Source organism: Poecilia mexicana, unplaced genomic scaffold, assembly GCF_051168715.1.
Source record: "Poecilia mexicana isolate PSO_F unplaced genomic scaffold, ASM5116871v1 scaffold_17, whole genome shotgun sequence".
Taxonomy (NCBI): domain Eukaryota; kingdom Metazoa; phylum Chordata; class Actinopteri; order Cyprinodontiformes; family Poeciliidae; genus Poecilia; species Poecilia mexicana.
Window position 1 is genome coordinate 27,221,317 of NW_028263386.1, and position 20,962 is coordinate 27,242,278.

A 20,962-nucleotide genomic window follows, 5' to 3' on the forward strand; every position below is an offset into this window, starting at 1 on the left:
ACTATTACGTGACTATAGTTAGCTTAATTTGCTACTGTGAAATGCACTTACTGTAGTTGTGAATTCGTGTATGTGCGTGTGTGAGTGAGTGTGTGACCATGCTTGTCAGTCCTCTGTGTTGACTTGTAATGGACCCTAGTGTATGCCCTGCCTCTCGCACAAATAACAGTGTTAGTATAAAATTTGGTGGGACTTTTGTATTCTATGCCTAAACTAACAGTGTTAGTTAGATGAAAATCCAGCCATACATGGGAGACTTTGGAGACCAAATACTTCTCATGGCTTTCATCACCTCTTGTTAGCCAAGAGTGAAGTGCATCAGACAGCTCTTACGCCTTAGAGTAGCTTACTTCCAACAGTGTTACTTTATGACAAAAGCCACAGTGGCACTAAAAGCCTCGGAGAGTCACTGAAGAGACCACACATACTGTACAGCTGACAGGACCGGCTCCTCATTCGCCTCTTAATGGAAGTCTTTGTGTTCGTCAGCAACCCCTTTAAGAGTTTTCTTTGGGTTTGAGCCTGAGCATAGTAACAGTTTGAGTCTCAAAACACGGGTTTTCATCTCTGAGTGGCCGTATTAATGGAATTGACTCATAATAGCTCCCTGTTCTTAGCGCTTTGAAAACTGCTAATGAATCGCATGTGTTGGTGTGTGTGTGTGTGTGTGTGTGTGTGTGTGTGTGTGTGTGTGTGTGTGTGTGTGTGTGTGTGTAAGGTACAGTAGAGCAGTGTGGTGTTGGCAGTAGGTGGTCCTGCCTGACTGTTGGTGTGTGTGTGTGTGTGTGTGTACGTGTGTGTGGTGTTATGTTGTAAAAGGGGTGGTCTTCTTTCTGATCCTTTTACAGGTTACTGTATGTATGTGGTGGTTATTAAAGCCACACTGGAGTTCAAATGTTGCCTCTCTTAGAGCCTCACATCATGCTGCTTAAGAGCTGGCATCACATCACAGGTTCTGCACACTTTGGCTGGTTTGCCTTTCCTGCAAAACTTTATTCTGTGTTAGCAAAACTCTGCATCGTCTCTACATTCCCTAGAAGCTGTGTAACACAATAAAGATGTCTTGTGCAAAAGAATAGTTGCATGTTGTTTCTGTCAGCTGTAGAGGCAGATCTCTGTAAGACTCTTAAGATTCACAAATCACATTCCTGCAACTTGCAGTCTGATTCCAGTCTGATACTGTGCTAAAGTCAGCATTAAAGCAGCTTATTCAGTTCAGTGTTGCATTACCTTTTATTAATCATAATTAATTATTTTGAGCCTGTGATATCACAAAACGAATGGTGAATTTTTACTCTTCAAGACCTTTAATTGCAGGTCAGATTGGAGCCAGTTCTGTGGATTCTCCCACTTTCTGCCTTGCTCTTCAGAAATTTTTGTGATGAAAAACATGGAAGATAATAACTACAAAAGCCACAAAAACATGATAAATGATCCCATGCTCAGCCTGTTACAACTGTCTTGCTTCAAAATAATTGACTTTGAACCGCAATGTTAAAGTCTGTTTGTCTAAACTAATTATTTAACTTGACGTGTAAAAATTCTGCAGAGAATCTTCTGGTTTTAATAAGCTCTTTCTAAACAAAACTTGTCATGATAATGTGGTCAGTTCCTTTTGTAAAGTTGGACATCCTTAATGTTTTTAGGGGTTTGCATCAAACAAAAACAGCATGTGAAAACAGTCTTATTCCAACAGCAGTTTATCAATATTAGTTCTGCACTACACTCCCTGTTATTTTTTTAATTCATTGTACTTTATTGGTTTCCCTGTTTCAGTCCCACTTGTGAACCTTAATTTTCCACCATCAAATAAAGAGAAATTCACAAAAAATGCAGAATTGTTATCCCTGCATTTATGTGTAATGAACAATAACTTCTACATAAAGCGATTCTCATGTAATGGAGCAGGGGTCACCAACTCCAGTCCTCAAGGGCTACCATCCTGCAACTTTTAGATTCACCTCTGCTCCAAAATGTCTGAATTCCCTCACCAGCATTCATTTCTCTCTGCAATAGGCTGGAAACAAGCAGTTTATTTGATCCAGGTGTGTTTGAGCAGAGACTCATCTAAAAGTTACAGGATGGTGGCCCTCGAGGACTGGAGTTGGTGACCCCTGTAATGGAGAATCACACCCTTTTCTCTTTTACACGACATAAATAAACACAGCCCTCATTGTAAATGGATGAAAGGATTTTTTTTCCATCCTGCCTTTTGGGGCCTCTCCTTTACGACTGAGTCATGAAGGTTTTCCTTAGGATGTTCACACTGCGTTCTGCTGGAAGAAGCTTTCATGTTTCTTTGAGATGGTATCAGTTAGCTGGTTGAGTCATTCTGGGAGGTGCTTTCTTTAGACTGATTACTTTTCCTTGAATGGAAATGAAGCACTGATTATACATTCATTGGAAGAGGATGCAAAGTAGAGAGTTTACTTCCTTCCCATTTCCGTTTTTTGTCATAATTCTTCCTTCATCCTTTGTTCCCAAAAAGTAGAGCTTTCTGACCGCTGCCTGGAAGTTATCCATCATGCACAAGATCAAGTGGAAGTGAACGTGGACGAGTCACCCTGTGAACTGTTACATTTACCTCACATTCCTTTACTGCTGTTGTTTGAAGTTATTGAGGTCTACATTATTGAGGCTGGATAACCTTTTTCTACAAATATAAAAATTGTGGCAATATTGTTATCCGATAACTACTGCTGTTATGGCTGATAACTGATATTTCCCTATGTTGTATACATTTCCTTTCACTTTCAGCAGTGTGTAAAGGTGACCACACCACCTACATTCTGCTTTTAACCTGCACTGCATCTCCATCACTGTCATGATTGAAATAAACATAAATCCTTACATCGGCCCAGTTTTACTTCTTGGACCGATACCGATACGTTAAAAAGTGACTGATACCGATGTAGACTCTGATATATCATACATAAAAATGGGTAAAAAATACGCTGTGATAATCATGATGAATACACTACAGTAATGAACATGAGCAAAAGGATGTTATTCATCAAAGATTTGTTGAACTTTCAAAGCAATATCTTTATTATAGCTTGTAAATTATGATGACAAAAATACATATCTCCTAAAACATTAGCATGAGTTGAGCTTAATAGTTTTACTATATATCCACTACTATTATTGCATCATTCTGGTGTATTGCATTAAGTAGAAAATGACCTCCAGTCCTTACTGAGGTCATCTGTTGTCTCATCCTGAGGGGCTGATGTCCAACAACCTCAAACTATCCACAGCATGCCGGCAAACTGCAACAGATTTTATACAACATTTTAGTCAGCCCATGATTTTTAAAGATGAACTGTGGAGAGAACCTATACTTGAAGCTTCCAGTTTCCTTCTTAGTAGTAGGTTTGGAAAATGTGATGTCTCAAGAAGGCATTTGCAGAGAGTTACAAATGTGTGTGTGCGTGTGTGTGTGTGTGTGTGCGTGTGCGTGTGCGTGTGTGTGTGTGTGTGTGTGTGTGTGTGTGTGTGTGTGTGTGTGTGTGTGTGTGTGTTTTGTTTTTAATGGGAAACTTCAGCCAAACAACAATAGAAATAACCCAGAGAGTAAAACCTGTGATCCAGCAGCAAGTGGATGGGGTGATGTGTCCGGGCTTGTTGTTCCTAGCTGGTCTGGTAATGATTAACAGGAAGTGGAACCACAGTCCAGACTGCCGTGCTTTGCTGTCATAAACGCATCAACCTCCTAAAGTGGATCTCCTATCAGTCCTCGCATCTTTACCTTATTAAGGCTTTAATCCACTCTGGCTCAGTCTGGTTTATTTTTACTCCTTGTGTGTTGGATCCAGGTTTATGACCTGGGTTTCCACCTTGGCTGCTTGTGTTTGTGGAGTAGGTGCTGGTGCTTCACAGAAACAGGAAATGGAAAATAAGGGTCCTGGCATTGGTTGAGTCGACCTCACAGGGGTTTACAACCCATCACCTCAATGATGTGGCCACATCATGTACTGGCATGACATCAGAAGGAGTCTGAACTGCTACAAAGAATTTCTGTACTTACAGAAGCTGCTGCAGGAGCTCATGAGTAGCTGATATCCCAGCTAGGTTTGTATGAAGAAATAAAACAAATATATAGCTATTATCCAAATGGGTTGAAAAACTTCTGGATCTGTCTCTGACCTGACCATTTTCTTTACTTTGTGTTTGTTTAATTCCACCTTGGTGTGACATGTGAGATATCCCACATTCTCCACAGCCACGATAAAGCTTTGCTTTGTTGTTCTTGTTACAGTGTTGTACTTATCAAGATGTCTTCTAAAGCTCCGAGTGCCAATAACCTGAGCCAGGCCCGGCAGACCGTACAGCAGCTGAGACTAGAGGCGAAAATTGAGAGGATAAAGGTAAACCACAGAACAAACATCTTCATTGGCTGAGACTGTCGAACCTTGCTGCTGTCTGTTTTCCTTTCCACTTCCTTCCCTACCCCCAACACACACCACTTAAGTCAGACATTTTCATGCTACGATCAGATGTTTAGCTGGCGCTAAAGACTCCAACTCAACAGTTCATCAGTGGACTCCTGATAGCGAATATTCACGTGAGAGTATGTACTAGAAATCCCGCCAATGTAAACACAAGCCAATCTGGGAGTAAAGAAAAAGCTATTCGAACAAAATGCAAAATTTTTAATTTTTTTTTTGTTAATAAAAAGATTTTAGTTTGTATTTTCTCTCAAAGCAGACGTGTGTTGCTTTATCCCATAGCACTCATGACATTACACCAAAACAGACCTCAGGTCTATCTTGGTCGGACACTCGGAGACGCAGTCTCAAGGAATTCTGAGCAATCTGCAAGGCCCCGATGACATTACCAGAATCCAGTTCCAGGTGATGTACATCATCTGACCCGACTGTTCATCAGATTGAATGCCAAAACGGATCCAGTGTGTTTTGGCCCTTGGGTGCTCTGTAGTTCTAGGTGCAATTTTATCAAATTTTCTATTTCATCCAATAATCAGTGCAGTACCACGGGTCTCCAAGCAGTCGGTCATGGACGCAAACCATTTTCTTGATGAAGTTTTCCTTAAAGAAAATAATACAAGTTGCAGCTGACCAGCCTAGACATGTTAATTGCCTCTCCTATGCCAGCTTATCCATGCTAATGGACAGTAGAGGTTACCCCATTTCAGTGGGTGACTGGACTAATCATTCTAGTCACCAGTCTCTCCAAGGCTAACGCTAGTGAATACTCTCCTTTTCATTTGCCAGTGCCGGCTGCTCAGTTTGCGGTGAAAGCCTATCATTAGTCAGATCGGTAGCTAGTTTCAGAATTCATATAGCTTCCTGTGACAATGGAGTAGCCACCACTGGATGCCCTACAGTCTTAATTTTGGTACTGTGCCATAACTGGGAACCTAACCTGTGATCAGTTCTCAAAAAGCAGTTGGAGAAACAGAAAGCCAACAAGCTGGGACTAACTCTGAGACCAGACAGGGAAATAATGGGTCACCATCAATCTGGATTTGTCCCAAAAGTTTCCAGCAGGTCAGACAGAATCACAGAAGTCAGATAGAAGAATCAACATTGTAAACGTGAAGATTTCAAAAACCAAATAAACACAATATCTGGGTCCACAAAATATTTAAAAGTGATCATAAATAAGTTTATCAAGACATATAAACAAACTACTGTAGTATTTGAACTATCCCTTTAGTTGGTGGTGAAGATTGCAACCCTGTAGGGGTTAGTCAGTGTTATTATGTAGGAGGTCTTGACCACATGTCTTTGAATTGGTGTCTGATAAAACATCAGAAGCACTGGCTTTAAACACTGCAGAACACTGGACTGCTATTTCACCTTAACATTTCTCATGTCTGAGTCACTCAGTCAAGATGCAAATGTTTAACAAATAATATTATATCCATGGAAACCCATACCCACTGCAAATTAGCAGCCATTATCTGCTCACATCGCACTGTTTAGATTTATTTGTATGTTTTAATTTTAATCACATTTTCTTACATGTCAGAAAGAAATGATAGTGAGAAAATAATTTTCTGGACATATATAGTTCTTGGCACTTTGATATTTATTTTCCAAATTTAAATTACAAAACTGTGTGAAATGCTGTCAGGAAGTTTCACAGTTAGACAACTGTTCAAAAGCATACAGGATGTTATGCAGAGACAAAAGACAATGAGGTAAGGGATTGCGTAAAAAACCTCAGAACAACAGAGTCCACATGCCACACTGCGAACAGAGGCAGGGTCTCTGGGTAAAGGCCAAATAAGAGGAGGAGGAACCCACTTCTGTTTTGCAGTTTTATAAGAGACCAAGGCTTTTAGGAACAATGCTCCGATGAAGTGAAGGAAGGCTCTGACTCAATCAGATCATCTGCATGTGTTCTTTCCAACTCCTGGTCAGCTGAAAGCTGCTGGTATGGAATGGGAGCTTAAAGGGGCAATGTTATATATTTTCCGGGCACATGGTGCCATTTTACAGCACAGCTCAGTGACTGTTACCTTCAGTTGTTATAAAAAATGTGATATACACCAAATATGGCTCCATAATTTAACACCTTGAAATCAAGCACCTGTCACTCTAAAAACTCTTGCTCTTTCTGAAACTCCACCTTCAGGATGTCATCGCAACATGGCTCATCTATGAACCCTTTAACAATGTTTTAACCAGAGTTGCACTGAGAAGTAGCTCCTATAATGGACTCAGCAAATCTGCAGAACCACCTGGAGTTTGCTAACTGCTGCTGGCTAGTCTGAAGGAGCTGAGTGGGGGAGTCACAGGGAGGGCTGCTCTGTGGGAGGGAGGCTTGGAAACTGCAGCTGTGAGGAGGGGCAGCACCTTGAAGGCAGATCTATATCCAATCAGGTGTTTTTCACTGCAGTTGCCATGGAAATTAAAAGATTTCTCAAACATTCATGAAAGAATCAAGGTAACAATCCACGTTTTTTTTTTTTTTTTTTTTTTGATGAGGGAATAAGATTATAACATGCTGTAAAGCTCAAATGAGTTGATTTTATATAATAAACAGGAGACTTATTGGGATGAGTTGACTGAAAGGCTCTCTGAGTGATCTGGTGCGTCGCCTTTGCTTACTTTACTTTTCACACGCACATGTTGGTTTGGATTGTGGTTTTTCCAAACCGGCGATCCAGATGCGTTGGTGCGCTGAACATCTCCAAATAAGAGAACTAAAAGTGTGGTGTTTTTGTTTCCTGTTTTTTTTTTTTTTTCTCCAGATCTCCCAAGCCTCCGCGGACATTGTGAAGTACTGCAGCCACCATCAGAAATCCGACCCCCTCATCGCGGGAATCCCTGCTTCAGAAAACCCCTTCAAGGAGAAGAAGCCCTGCACTTTATTGTAGTGGAAGCCCTCTAGCCTTGTCTATTTTTCTTCTGCTTATCAACGTTGCTGTATTGTTCATGTTGGGAGGGGTGAGAGAGAATCTGCGATCATATCATTAGGTGTTTTAACAGTCGGTGCAGAATGCCGTGCGGCGGCTCCCGTTTGGGGGATTTTGACCAAAACTACTGACCTGCCACTGTTCAGGGTGAACTTCATCTGCTTCAGAAATCTTTGTCTGCGTGGGTTTGATTACATCTTAAAGTCTCAAACTTATTTTCTAATTCTTCTACCAGTAAAAGCAGCATTCAGTGATGGGTTTGCTCCGTCAGTGTTTATCCAATTGTGTCTCCAGTGGGCAGTGACTGTTATTTGCCTCTCTGGTTTGCCTTAAATGGACGCCAACAACCAAAGTCTCCCAACTGGCCTTTTCTATAAAAGCCTTTTCTTCACATGATTGAGAACCACTGCAGCAGTTTTCCACATGTAAGTGCAGCTTGTGCCACTAAATTCTTGGGATCAAAATTTCCAAATGTTGCCATGATGTATTTTATTGAGAGAGAAGCAGGTAGTATTAAATCAAAGTACATGAAAACAGTAGTATCAAACAGCCGGTCACATCTCCAACTGACCAATGACAATCCACATTCCATTGAATATCCTGTTAGCATTTTTGTTAGTTTGATAAATTTCACATCGTCTTTAAATTATTTAATAAAAAAAAATTGAGGCAGATATATTCTCCATGTTGAATACTTTTTAAATCCATTCATCTTGCCAAGTTTTTGGGGAAAGTCTCCTGCCTATGAAAACACTGAATTAATCTCAAATTAACTTTTTTTTTTTTTAACTCTGGATCAATGGGGATTTTTTTTTTTTACTGTTAGATTCTACCTCCAATGTGAACTAACCCTTTGTGTTGAAACCTGAACTACTGCAGTCATAACCTCTTTTATGAGTAGAGATGCCAGTTTCCAATTAAAACGTCTGATTTGCAGCTTCCAAATTTAACAGATTCCAACCCTTTTTAAAAACTATAATTGAAAAAAAAATAAATAAATAAACACACACACACACACACACACACACACACACACACAGATTCCATTCACCAACACTCAGATGACAGATGGAAAATTTCCCAAAATCTCGAGACCAAACGTGAGTTCAGTGTAAACAAACATGGCCGACTGGGAAGAAGCAACGATGTTTTGTGGAATATATTTAACAAAGATGTTTGCTGTGTCTACCAGACTTTCTGGTTTCCAGTCAAATTGGAAATCTGACTCATCTGTTGGTGCATCTTTGTATCTACGCACACACACACACACACACACATGCACACGCACACTCTGGCTGAACAAAACTCACCAAATGTTGCAAACTACTGTGAGCTCTACCTATCAACTCACAGCAAATAACTCCAGGAACTTTTAATGGTTGTAGGAGGAGGTGATAAAAGCTTTTACATTTATTCTACCAGATCTGTTATTGGTGTTATAGGTGGAGGTGGGGGGCTTTGGAGGTGGAGGGAGTTCAACATGCCTTATCTGCTGTGGTAAATTTAAATAGTAGGAATAAAATCAGCCTTACTCATGTTTCCCTCTTATGAGAAATCATTTTACATGTTGTATTTCCTTTAAAACGATTAAAAAAAGAAAATCTTTCTTCTTTTCTTGTTGCCTTCACCATACGGACGCCTGATGCTGATCCACTGTCATCTCTCTACGTCTGTTTTTCTTACTTGCAGTGAATCGGCTCAGGGTGTCGCTGTCGATGATTTGGGAACAAAAGCTTAAGAACACAACTGTCATGTGTTGCCATGTTTTCATTCAATCTGTAACTCTTGTTAATTTAACTGTGACCAAATGCTTTTTTTTTCTGTTGGATAAATGTGTTTATTAATTTACCAACATTGGTATGGAGATTTGATGAAGCTCAATAAAGTGAAACATTCCTACAGCATGACGCGTCACCTCTTAGTGACTAACAATACAGGAAGCTGACTGGGGTCTCTTATGATGCAGGCCGGCTTGTTGGCACTCGGGTAAAGGTGTTAGCTTTTATTGCAGCAGCATAATCTCTCTCACTGAGAGGTTTCAACCTTTAATATGATTCCATTTATTCAGCAGTGGGGAAAACATCCTGGATTTGTCCAAATGTTTCTAACAAATTCAACCCCTGCTGTTGGTACTTCAGAAACCCTACTCAACCACAAGTTTACATACACCAAATAAAAAGACACACCTGTTTTTGCTTTCTGATGTTAAATCAGACTAAACTTTTCTTGCTTTGTTGGAATTATGAAAAGTATTTGTTTTCTAATTCCACAATAATGAGAGAACATGTCGGAGACTTTAAGTGACTTTAATTATTACATTCAATAATTATTAATTAATAATTTAAACATCTGTTTAAATTAATGTAAAAAAAACATTTAAACACACTTAAATTTAAACACAAATTAATAATTTAGTTGACTTTACTTGACTTTCTTAATTGTTCTTGTTCTCTCTGTGGTCTTATTCCCCTCTACCAGAAACAACCAATCAGAGTCCAAAGGAGGATCTTACTGCTGTCAGTCATTCTCTTGTACACACTGCTCAGACCCTCTCCCTTGCCCTCTGTTACACTGCAGCTGGTTCTCCGTAACAGAGCCCATTATGAATGCTAAGGCTAGTTAGCATGGCCACCAATGATTGAGGATAAACAGTTTTCCTGGAGCGTAAGTTGTTTCTCCACAGTTCATGAGCGGATTGACAGCGTTAAGCCCCTCCTCCTAGCTCTGATTGGTTCTTTCTGACCGGGAGCGCAGCATCCCTTCAGACAGATATAGTAGCAGAGGAAGGAGCCCCGTCTCTCCACATATTATCTGTCTGAAACTGTCAGGATGATAGTTTTAACAAATTTAGTTTTAACTTAAAGCTGAACTCACAGCTTACCTGCAGGATTTGGTAGAGACTGATTCTGGTCCTGGAAAAATGTTTGTGTTTTTTTTTTTTTTTTTTGGCTCCATATTTTGCATCATCATTGTTCAGTTCACTCTATTTTTTTTTACTTCAAATTAGGCCCATAGCACCACACATCATCCCCCATAATTACCACTGGGCATGAGGAGCTTGTCCACAAATTCATCTGTTGTTTGACACCTGATCAGACCACATTTTGCTGTATAAATGTTGTCTAAAGTTGCTTTGGGTGACCTTCAGGTGCCACTCTTTAACCGCTCACTTGTGTGTGTTGGCAACATAACATGGCTCCTCCTCCAGCCTGGTGACTGAAAGTCATGAGCCTCTGTGTGTCATCATATTTCTATTCCTCCAGCAAAACGCAAAGTCATTAGCATAAGAAGTTCTCAGAAACTCTACCCTGCGTTTGTAAAGTTACTCAGTCAATGAAATTGTTTCATCAAAATGCTCCAAATGGGATGATGCTACTGAAATGAAGATTTATTTTAAGACTTCATAAACATATTGACCAGGAGTGTCTCAGCCTTTCTGTGGGCTCACTTCCTGTCATTAGTGGTCTATTCCTGTTTAATTTGGGAGCAGGAGCTGCGGCCCTCTCACTGAGGCCCTCAGAAGACAGGGAACGCTGGAGCTAAATTTAGAACAGAGCCAAGGCCCAGTTTCCGCTCCTGGAGAGCAGATGAACTATTTTTGCTCATCCTGGGAGTCCGCCGGGTTTCTCTAACCTTGTTTCTGCCCAGCTGGAGGCTGCACACACTGCGGTGTGTTCTGTCTTTACACAATGGGAAGATCATACAGGATCATACATACCACATTGTTAAAGCTGCACATGTAGTGCAGAGGATGCAGCGGTTCTCACACACAAAGCAGCAGCAGCAGCAGTGGTGAAACGTTGATGCCTCCTTTATTAAAAATCAGCAGTTTTTGTGTTGTTTTTTTCCCCCACAAATGAGAAGTGGTGATGCAGGATGAACCAGGTGTGTCTGCGGTGAGAAAACAGGAGGAAAAAAACAGCTAAAAATAACACAAGTGGTAAAAACTTAACAGTAGTTAAAAAAATGATATACAAAAATTCAACTTGAAGTAATAATGTAAAAACTTAAATAAATTGGGGAAACTTAAAAAAAATCTCTTAACTAAACACTTTTAATCTAATACAATTAACTAAAGACCGTTAACTTGATAAACGTAGCAATAACTCTTAAGTGTTTAAAGTTATATAACAAACTGAGTCAACGCAACAAGGAAAGTAGTCAAGCTGAGTCAGCATTTTTCTTTACAGTGCACAGCTACAGCTTTAAATTCGAAATGTGAGAGAAACTTTGTCAATCTTCTGCTACTGTAAAAAAAAAACATTTTCACCATTATAGTGTTTCCATTAAATAAGAAATAAAATTAAAATCACACGTGAATAAGTTTGTTCACGTGATAAGTCATTAAAAAACTTTTCTTGCTGAGGTGCAGGAACAGTGAAACATAGAAAAAGACACAAACACGAGTTTAAGATTGTAAAAGACAAGCTCATCACATACTGGTGTTTTTTTGTTTGTTTGTTTGTTTTTTGTTCCATATAGAGATTTACAATATTTCAGTGAGGAGAAACAAAGTTTAAATTGGTTAAAAGATCAGAACAAGGGGTAGAACCTCTCTTCTTACAGCAGCATAGATGATATTTAGCAAGCAAGAAAGATTATTGCATCAGATATTTGGCTCTCGAGGTCATCAACATATAATATATGAGTTATGGTAATCTCTTGGATGTCCTCCATTCTAAATGACAACCAGCTCTGAATGTCTCTCCAGAGTTTACAAGAGAAGGGACAGTAAAAAATGAGCAACCAGATGTTTCCACTGGCAGAAACCATAAAGAAAAATACAACAGAAAGTAGTTGGAGGATGATGTTAAATAAATTATCACATGAATAAACTTATTCATGTGTGATTTTAATTGCGTTTCTCATTTAATGGAAACATCGCAATTGTGAATTTGCTGCTGAAAACAATGCTAAATAAGCCCAGTGTAAGCCCGGTCCAACAGCCTGAATGTTGGGAACCAGCAGTCTCTCTGCCTGCCAGTGGGGGCCTCCGGTCCCGCTGTGAAAAGCTTTCCTGGTTCTGGTGTCAGTGTGTTGGAATGTGCTGCGCTGGGACAGAAAAGGGTGTGTGTATGTGTGTGCGTGTGTGTGGGTGTGTGTAATGGGGCAGGCTGCAGAGGTTCGGCTATCTAGTCCCTTCACTCTTTCACATCCCAACTATAACAAAGCCCAAGTAGCGTCTCAGTTTGGTGACAGGAGGAGCTGCTGGCAGCAGCCTCTACGTGTTGCTCTGCTCCTGGTTCCTCTTTCAGGGAATGGGGATCTCTAGATGTGAAACTGTGGCCCCTCCTGAACCTCTGCCAGCATTTTATAGACTTTCCACTTACTCTGCAAAACTGAGCTGGCACTGGTCTGCTGGTGTGCTGAAACGACCAAACCAGAATGAAAGAAATAATTAGGGCTTATTTTACTGCCTTGCAAAAAGAAGATCAAGATCAAGGAAGCTTTCTTGTGATCATGTGTTCACACCAGTTCAGAAACATTTAACCGCAACAGCTTGGAGATAAATTCAGGAGCAGTATCTGGCTTAAGATAGAAAGCTTTATTTTTGCAACAAGATAAAAAAAAAAAAAAAAAAAACTTGTTATAATAAGATTTATATGTCATTTAAACCAAAATATCTTCTCTTATGAAGATGAAAGGTTGTAACAGTAAAACAGGAACATGTCTTGGGATTTTTAGATGTCGTCTACAGGAAACTGTGAGATGAATTGGAACCCTTTCTGACTTTTTAATAAGTCGTGATCTGGCAGAGGAGCATATTTTTATGTCTTGTTATGAAATGTTCTCATTACAAGGCCATACTCCTCCCGAATTTATTTCATATCTGACAGTTAAATGCTTCACTAGCCTGGGGACGAGACTTTAATGCTTTATTTTTGATTAATTAATTACATGAATTTTGACCTGTCAACAGTTTTTGCGCATTTAATCAATTCACTCGTGTCTGGTACGCCTGTAAATCCAAGCAACTTCTGCAAACCGATCTGATGGGAAAAGTTGTTATTTTCAAGTTGTAGTTTAAATTAGTTAGCTTATTAGCAAAGCTACATGTCTATTTATGCAATAATTTAGCAGCAAAAAGGGTTTCTGACTTGAAAATATTGCTTATTTTGTTGACATCTGATTTTTGATTAAAATGTGATTAATTGATTACAAACCTTGCAATGAACTCGATTTAAAATTTTAATCAAGTCCAGTTACCAGTTCACACATAATGAAATTCTAGATTTAAAGGAACTCAGTGTTTCTGCTGTTTTGCAGTTTTATGGAAGTTTGCTCCAGATTTGTGGTGCATAGAAGCTGAATGCAGCTTCTCCATGTCTGGTTCTGGTTCAACCCTTGAACTCTTCCACATTTTTGCGAGTAACTTTTTGTAACATGAGGCTTAAAATAACCTTCAGCCTCCGATCACAACAATACTGTGTTACATCAGAGAGCGTCACACCCCCCCAGTCACAGGACAGGTGACCTTTCACTTAGAGCCAACCGACACCATGGAGCCCTGAGGAGCGGCTGGAAGGCAAAGAAACACTTTGAGTCACACATTCCTGAAAAGCCTTAAGGACTTTCCAATGATTTCTAAAGGCTAGAATTAGCAGGGCAGTAACTGTCTGTAGGCTGGAGGGAGAGTAATGAAGACTTTATGTTCAATCAGATAAACGCACAAATGGTGGCTTTATGCAGTACACCAAAAATGAAAGAATATTATATCCATTAAAGCAGGAAAATAGCAACTGCTAAATAGACTTCTCTTATTGCACTTTTTATGCTGCGCGCTCCCAGTGGGTTTTGGAAAATGTAGTGAGGCAGAGCGGAAACCGAGGAAGGACACTGAAGTAAAAACCTTGTAATATTTCCTGTAAAATGTATTTTTAAAAAAAATGTTTTTTCTGGTGACGAATAACTTAGAACATTCATTTCCACTTAATATCACATACAGTCACATCAGCTCAGAGGCAAATGGCTTTCTGTTTTCAAACTCCAGACATTTCATTTAGTTCTGCTGACTGTCAAAGTGATCAGCAGAACTAAAAGAGATCCTGGCACTTTGTGAGTCCGGTGAGGAATTAAAAAAAAAAATGTCCAAAAATAGTTTAACATCAGCCATTCCACTGTGGATATTTAAAACTTTCAGAACTGTCAACATGCTTCAGTCTGGCTGATCACGGCCTAGTCAAAGCTCAGATGATGTAATTTGTTGAGGGGAGATTTGAAAGTGAGGAGTGGGACAGACTTTCTGCAGACTGGTTGGTGGCTACAAAAACCCCAAAAGTCATCCTGCTCAGCTGCTCATCTCTTGTGTCGCAGTATGCTAGTTCTGTTTTTGATAACTGCACAATCAGTTATCAAATAAATAAATATATTTATTTATATATATTTTTATACAAATAAAAATGTATATGTTTATGACATAAACTTGTACTTTTTTTACATAAGCATACAATCAAGAAACGTATGGACAGCCCTGAGCATCATCTTTATGAAACTTTCAGAAAAATAGAGTCTTCAGTCAGAGCCATCTTCAAATTTGATGTAATACAGACTGCTACAGGAGATCAACAATAAGTTTCTCAACTTATTTCAGCTAAACTGTGTTAGAACAGCTTTAGGAAGGGTTACGGTATAGTTGCATAATTGTCTTTCTCAGAGAAAGAATAGAAATTTATACATTAATGTGAAAATTTCTTTCCAAAGAACTGAAACTTTTCGTGGGGTGTGCAAACTTTTTAAAGTGACACAGCAAAAATGAATGCCTCATTAATGATTTTTTCTAACCTGAAATTCTGCAAATCTTCCACTGGCTGCTTTCACATGACCTAGATTGTGAAACTCCGTTTCACCCTTTCGCCCAGATTATGACTTGGCACTTTCAGAGGGGGTTGCCTGCCTTGCATCAGCTGAGTGACGTCACCAGCAGCCAGCTTCTGGAAGATCACCTGCTGGTGTGATCATGTGACTAATGGATAAAGAGGGGGAGGAGGGGAGGCGTCAGCGGCTCAGAAGGGCTTATACAACGGCCTGCATACCAGAAACCACCCACTGACTAAACTGTTTCTGCTCTGCTCTCTTCTGACCTGCAGCAGTTCAGGAGCCGCCAAATCAAAACTTAAGTCGCTCAAATCTTAGACAATCACAGCCTGATGTCTCTGTTACACGCTTTTCTTTAGAGAGTTGTTGAACTGTTTGGATGAATGCGCTCGGTCCTGCTGACCGTGGCAGAAGCCTGAGCAGCGGGCGGGTTGTGCCGCTCATTGTTCTGTTTAGGCCAGGTATGGCACCGGGGCCACAGCAGGGCCACAGTGGCCAGCCTGACCCCCTGCCATCCACACGTGATGCTCTCTTTCACTGCAGCTCAGCATTCAGCAAAAAAACAAAACAAAACAAAAATCAACCCCACACATTTTACATTTTGTTTCCAAGAAGATTTTATTGACAGGAAAACATTTGTCTGATATTCAAATCGTGCAAGTTTGTAAAAAAAATAATAACATAAATATGCATAAATATAATTAGAAATAACTTAAATTTGAACAAAAGAACTAGTTCACTTAGAAAAAAATAAAACAACAACAAAAAAACAGCTGGTGTGTTGATAGATATAGAATAAACAGTAAACAAACAGAATGAAGGTTTTCCCTTTTGAAATCAGAACATCAACCTGAACATGAACGGCTGTGATGAATAAGTTAAACTGCAGCAGCTCTAGTGTTTCAACAAGTGCTTTATTTCTGCAGAGAGCCTGAGGCCTGGGTCCGCTCAGCGGCTCAGCAGCTCCGTGCTCCGGGGTCGCTGCCCCGGTCCTCCCCATCGCCACGGAGACGTTGCCAAACAAACAGCGTACAGTCCTTGTGTTCGTCTGCGGGGCGTCACACTGAAAAGCACACACGCTTCGTAACACTTCCACCTCCAGACGAATAGAGTCCGCCGCCTCCTCCCGCTCGCCAAGGCCCGCGGACGTTAACTCCAAACAAACCCAGTTCGAAGTGGAAATTCCGACCCCACGCTTTTTTTTTTATTTTGGTTTTGAACACATCCCACACTGACAGCATGTTTTTTTTCTCTTTCTTGTTTTTTTTTTTGTTTTGATTTTTTTGTGCTCTCTGCAACCAGCGTTGCAGTAGACCTGGTTCTCTGGTGGGAGCATGGTGTCAGGTGGGGTTTAAAGCATGCCTCCTGTGCAGAAATGATTTGGCTCTGGACAGGGTCTCCTCGCTGCGGCGCGGTCTGGGGGGGCTCATCGCTCAGGCAGGTTGATGATGGGAACCCACTGGTCCATGCAGCGGCTCTCTCTGCAGAACCTGTTCAGCTTGTTCAAAGCGGGGTCCTTCCATGATGTGGAGTGAGGGCTCTGAAAGCAAGAAGGGAAACTGAAGTTAATCATCCAAACACCATCTCTGGCTCAGTTTGGCTGCTGTGGTGTTTCCACCAGGGGGCGCACCGATTACAGTTTTATAGCTGATCTTTAAAAAGCCGGATGTTCAGATGTAGGCATAACGATTTTTTTTTTGTCTCAAAAGTCGCTAAATATAGTGACAACAACTTTACAACAGTGGGGTGGTCACCATGGAGACGTGACCTGGTGGGCGGAGCTAACGGTGAGTCCTCTGTCACTGAAGAGCAAAAGGTGACAGTGGTTGACTTTCAGACCTTTGCAGAGCTAGATTAGATCCAGATCACATCGGTTTCACGTGTAAGTATTGATTGATCTCCCAAAATTAAGAAAACCAGAGCTGATTTATCCGCCAGCTGATTTATCTGTGTGCCTTTACTTTCCACTACACCGATTATATATAGTCTACCACAAAGTCAACTGTTCAACAGGAGGAATTTCTCACTTTCCACCTATTCTGAGGGTAAATTTCACCTGACACTGCAGGGCAGCCAGACCCACTGTTTCCCTAAACATTCAAGACAAGAATCATTCAAACAATGAATGAATAAAATCTAACAAGTGGACAAAACCACAAGTAACATCGCTGTGTTAAACGGAGATGTGCTGAAAAAAAAAAAAAAGTAAAACGCTGCTAGAATCCTAGCAAATGTCTTTCTTTCATCCCTGAGTCAGATCTCTGCCAGCTCCTGTTTCTGCATAACAACAGATTCCACATGAAATTCTTCAGAAGTCAGAAGAAGGAGGAGCTCTGCCATCGCTTTATCACAGGCACAGGAACAAGTGCGGACAAGTTCCCCTGTGAGTAAGAGTTTCGCTCACGTGCCAACAGCCAGGAGATCAAAGGTTCCATCCAAGACACAATTACAGCCGAACAGAACAGAAAACACGGCGAGCAGCACTTACAGTGACCAGGACGCAGTGCAGGTCCATGGGCTCCCCGCCACTCTGCTTCCCTCCGCCTCCCCCCAGGATCTCTGCCAGCCGGTGGGTGTTGTTGACCCTCAGGATGTTGATGTCGTTTTCACAGCAGAAAGCCTGAATGAGCGTGAAGTGGATCTGCAGGGCCACGTCTTTAACGTCGTCCTCATCAGTGGCTAGGATGCACAGCACCACATTGTCAGGGTCTCTGTTGGAGAGGAAAGCGTTAAGGCGAGGTAGCGACCAGCAAACCCTGCTAGAGATACAAGCAACACAGTCTGTACTCACATGTTGAGGGACTTGGCTGCCTCGTAGACGCCAACCGTAATACAGCCCTGTGGCAAGGCAGAGGTGAGGACTTCCTCCAAGGCTTTCGCCACCGTATCCATTCTGCAAAGCACAGACACATGCATGTTCATGTCGCTGGAGCTGCGTTAATGGTGCTGTGTCAAACAGCCTTTTTTCCCCACCACATTTAGACTCCACGCTGCATTCAAGTCAAGTTGTGCAATAGACTACCAACAGTGAAACAAAGTCAAATGTGATCCAAAAGGTCAGCCAGATATTATTCAACACTATAAAAGTAAGATTTTCAAGTGTTTTCACTGGTGTAAATGGACATTAAAAGATTAAAGCATTTTTTTTACTGAGTTAAAGATAGTCACCTTCCTAAGATAATGGTCCTAAAATAATAACTGGCCATGTTTTGTGCCAAAATTACTTTTGGTGAAAGAAAAAAAAAATAATAATAATAAAAATCAGACAGTCCGACTTTGCTATTAAAAAATATTCAAAGTTCCTAAATTAGATTTTAGGTTGATAGTGATAAGGATGATTTTACTATAGCGAAGTATTTCAAAGAGTTTTGATCAACTAATAACGATCAAAGCACAACAGTAGCAATAGCTAAGTATGGCTGTTGTTCGGGAAATGTTGCAGAAACAGCGGTGACATTACATCATGTCATGGTTCTTTCGATACAGACAATCTACTGTACGAGGTGTACTTGAATGCATCGTGAAGTGCAGAACTCAAGGAGAAATATTGGAACTCGACACGACACATAAATCTTCTTGCTAACCACCTGATCCGTTTAAGAGAATTGTAACTAATACTTTTAATATTAGCTAAGGCTATTAGAGAGCCTTAACTAATATTAAGGCTGAAGTCACTTTAAACAGCATATGAACCTAAAAAAACACAAAAAAACAATACCGAGTCTGATATACTACATTAAGCTCAAACCAGTCCATCTACAGAAACTTTGCAGCTCCATATTGGCTTTTATCCGTAAGAGCGGTGCTATTACGGTGTCATCTACTGTGGAACAAAGCTACTTATGCTAAATAAATCATGCATAACAAACGACATTTACCTTTCTTGAGAATAATCCCCACTTAGTTCCTCAAATGTCATGTTGTACATTAAACTCAATCCGACCGTCTTGCAAAAAAAGTAGCGAACAGCCAAGCTTTGCTGGAGATTTCTCGGACTCTACTGACTCTTTATCTGAACTCCACTACGCTGCGTCTGACAGATAAATCTGACAGCTTCACATTAAAACAGTCCCGAGACAGCAGTATTCAAGAGACGATTTACATAGCTGCGATGATAGGTCGGTTGCAGAACTAATAGCGATGGGATTGGACAGAAACCCGGTGAGAGGCGTGTCCGTGTGTAGTCGAGTTACTACCGAAACTTCAGCTGTCTCGAGCCTCTGACACAAAAAACCTTTGATAATTATCGTATTCGTTTTAATGGAGGAATTCTAATATCCTCTAACTTTCCTCCTCTGTTGCGTCTGATTCGGGTTTTCTGTAGCCCCAAGACTGTGTAAAAAACAAGCTAATATAAAGAAGACGCGAAAATTTTAAGATATAGGTTCAAAATAATATTTCCTCCTTTTCCTGGCTATTTAAGTTAGCAACGATTCATGTTGCTTTTAACTTTTGTGCAGAACTCACCCCAACTGCCGGTCCAGAACTGCTATAACCTTCAGCACAGCCTCATAGCAACGGGACGCTTCCTGGGAGACCTGTCCTCTGATTGGTCTGTCGTGGAGAATGCGAATCCCCTCCCGGAAGCAGCGCGCGAGATACAAGGGACTGGCGCGAGAGTGACCGGAAGATGGAGCTGAGCTCAAAGAAAACTGAAAACACAAAACTTCGAAACATGTGGAAAAACCGGCTCAATAAAACCCACTCAGCAATAACTTACTGTTCAGACATTTCCCATGCTATTCTGTTTTGCTTGTTTTTATTTTCTTTTAAAAATGCATGTTCAAAGAATGCATTATATTAGGATTTGTTTTTCTGTAAGAGGCCACATATCACAAAGAAATGACATGTTTTGGCATTTGGCTCTATATGAATAAACTGATACTCAAAAAGCTCAAATGAAATACAAAACCAGCATACAAAGTATTACCCGACCTTTTCTGTTGTTGAGCTATTCTGGTTTGACTTTAAAATGTAAAATTTTATAATTCACCCTAACTCAAAATATGAACCAACACAAGAATACAAGAATAAAGACTAAGATATGCTGAGGATCTAAAAGAAAAAAAAAAAAACATAACAAAAACTATGCTGCCCCCTAGTGTTTTAATTAATATTAAGCCAAAATTACCAGGGTTCTTGTTCCAACAAGAAAACCAATGTGATTCATCAATTGATAATTAGGAGATTAACAACACATGTTAATATGAATTCATATTAGTATGAATAGCATGTACTACTAATATCAGTTAGCCTAGCCACTCACATATCTTGAATTTCCAAACATTGAATCAACATGTTCTAAAGGAGGTTGTGTAGTACTGTGGGCATGTAATAATGAGAAACACAATCTCAGAGGTGCAAATATCTTTTTTTCTCCCATATTTGGTCATCATTAAGTTTTATATACAAGGCAGACATATTGGATTTCTAGTTTGCAGTACCTGAAAACCCTCATTCTTTAGTCTGGTTTGACTATCTCGTCCTTGTTGCTGTCCACTGTGGACTCTCCTTCTCATCTTCCTCTTTTTCACACTCCTCTTTTTCTCTGGTGTTAATGTCTGATCAATGTTTTTGAAATTAAGCTTTTACCTGTTTCGCAAGCTGAGGAATCTGTTCAATCTCTTGGTTCAAAGGTGTGATCATTTGAAAAGCCTGTTATTTGAAAGACACAAACTAGTAAAAGTGTTGTAGTTTCTGTATGTTTGTTGTTCTTCACTGTGTGTAGGATTCAGCTAAAGATGCTGATTTAGGGGCCTG

The 20,962-nt window shown here is 40.3% G+C and overlaps 2 protein-coding genes across 3 annotated transcripts in view; one reads left to right on the top strand and one right to left on the bottom strand.

Annotated features, from left to right (window-relative positions):
- The window catches only part of gng12a (guanine nucleotide binding protein (G protein), gamma 12a), a 32,682-nt gene extending 23,391 nt beyond the window's left edge, over nt 1-9,291 (top strand). The window contains exons 2-3 of the mRNA XM_015012679.2: nt 4,259-4,367; nt 7,223-9,291. Of these exons, the coding sequence (XP_014868165.1) occupies nt 4,275-4,367; nt 7,223-7,348 (219 nt within the window). The 5' untranslated portion in view covers nt 4,259-4,274 and the 3' untranslated portion in view covers nt 7,349-9,291. The remainder of the gene's footprint in view (nt 1-4,258; nt 4,368-7,222) is intronic.
- Nucleotides 9,292-15,801: 6,510 nt separating this feature from the next.
- gadd45aa (growth arrest and DNA-damage-inducible, alpha, a) lies at nt 15,802-19,802 on the bottom strand. Of its 2 annotated transcripts, none has more exons than XM_015012685.2 (4): nt 19,670-19,802; nt 17,994-18,095; nt 17,691-17,913; nt 15,802-16,742 (listed from the first exon to the last, which is right to left on the bottom strand). In XM_015012685.2, the coding sequence occupies exons 2-4, from the start codon at nt 18,092-18,094 to the stop codon at nt 16,629-16,631; spliced, it is 438 nt and encodes a 145-aa protein (XP_014868171.1). In that variant the 5' UTR covers nt 18,095; nt 19,670-19,802; the 3' UTR covers nt 15,802-16,628. The 2 variants fall into 2 exon arrangements, with proteins under 2 accessions (XP_014868171.1, XP_014868170.1); XM_015012684.2 differs by lacking the exon at nt 19,670-19,802 and adding an exon at nt 19,081-19,249.
- Nucleotides 19,803-20,962: the final 1,160 nt, after the last annotated feature.

Bases quoted from the DNA above. Each gene is read 5' to 3' on its own strand.
- gadd45aa (XM_015012684.2), bottom strand. From the start codon at position 19,130: ATGTACAACATGACATTTGAGGAACTAAGTGGGGATTATTCTCAAGAA. The intron at 18,096-19,080 runs GTAAATGTCGTT...TGTGCTTTGCAG, and splicing joins GGGGATTATTCTCAAGAAAG to AATGGATACGGTGGCGAAAG. The intron at 17,914-17,993 runs GTGAGTACAGAC...CCTCTCCAACAG, and splicing joins GCAGCCAAGTCCCTCAACAT to AGACCCTGACAATGTGGTGC.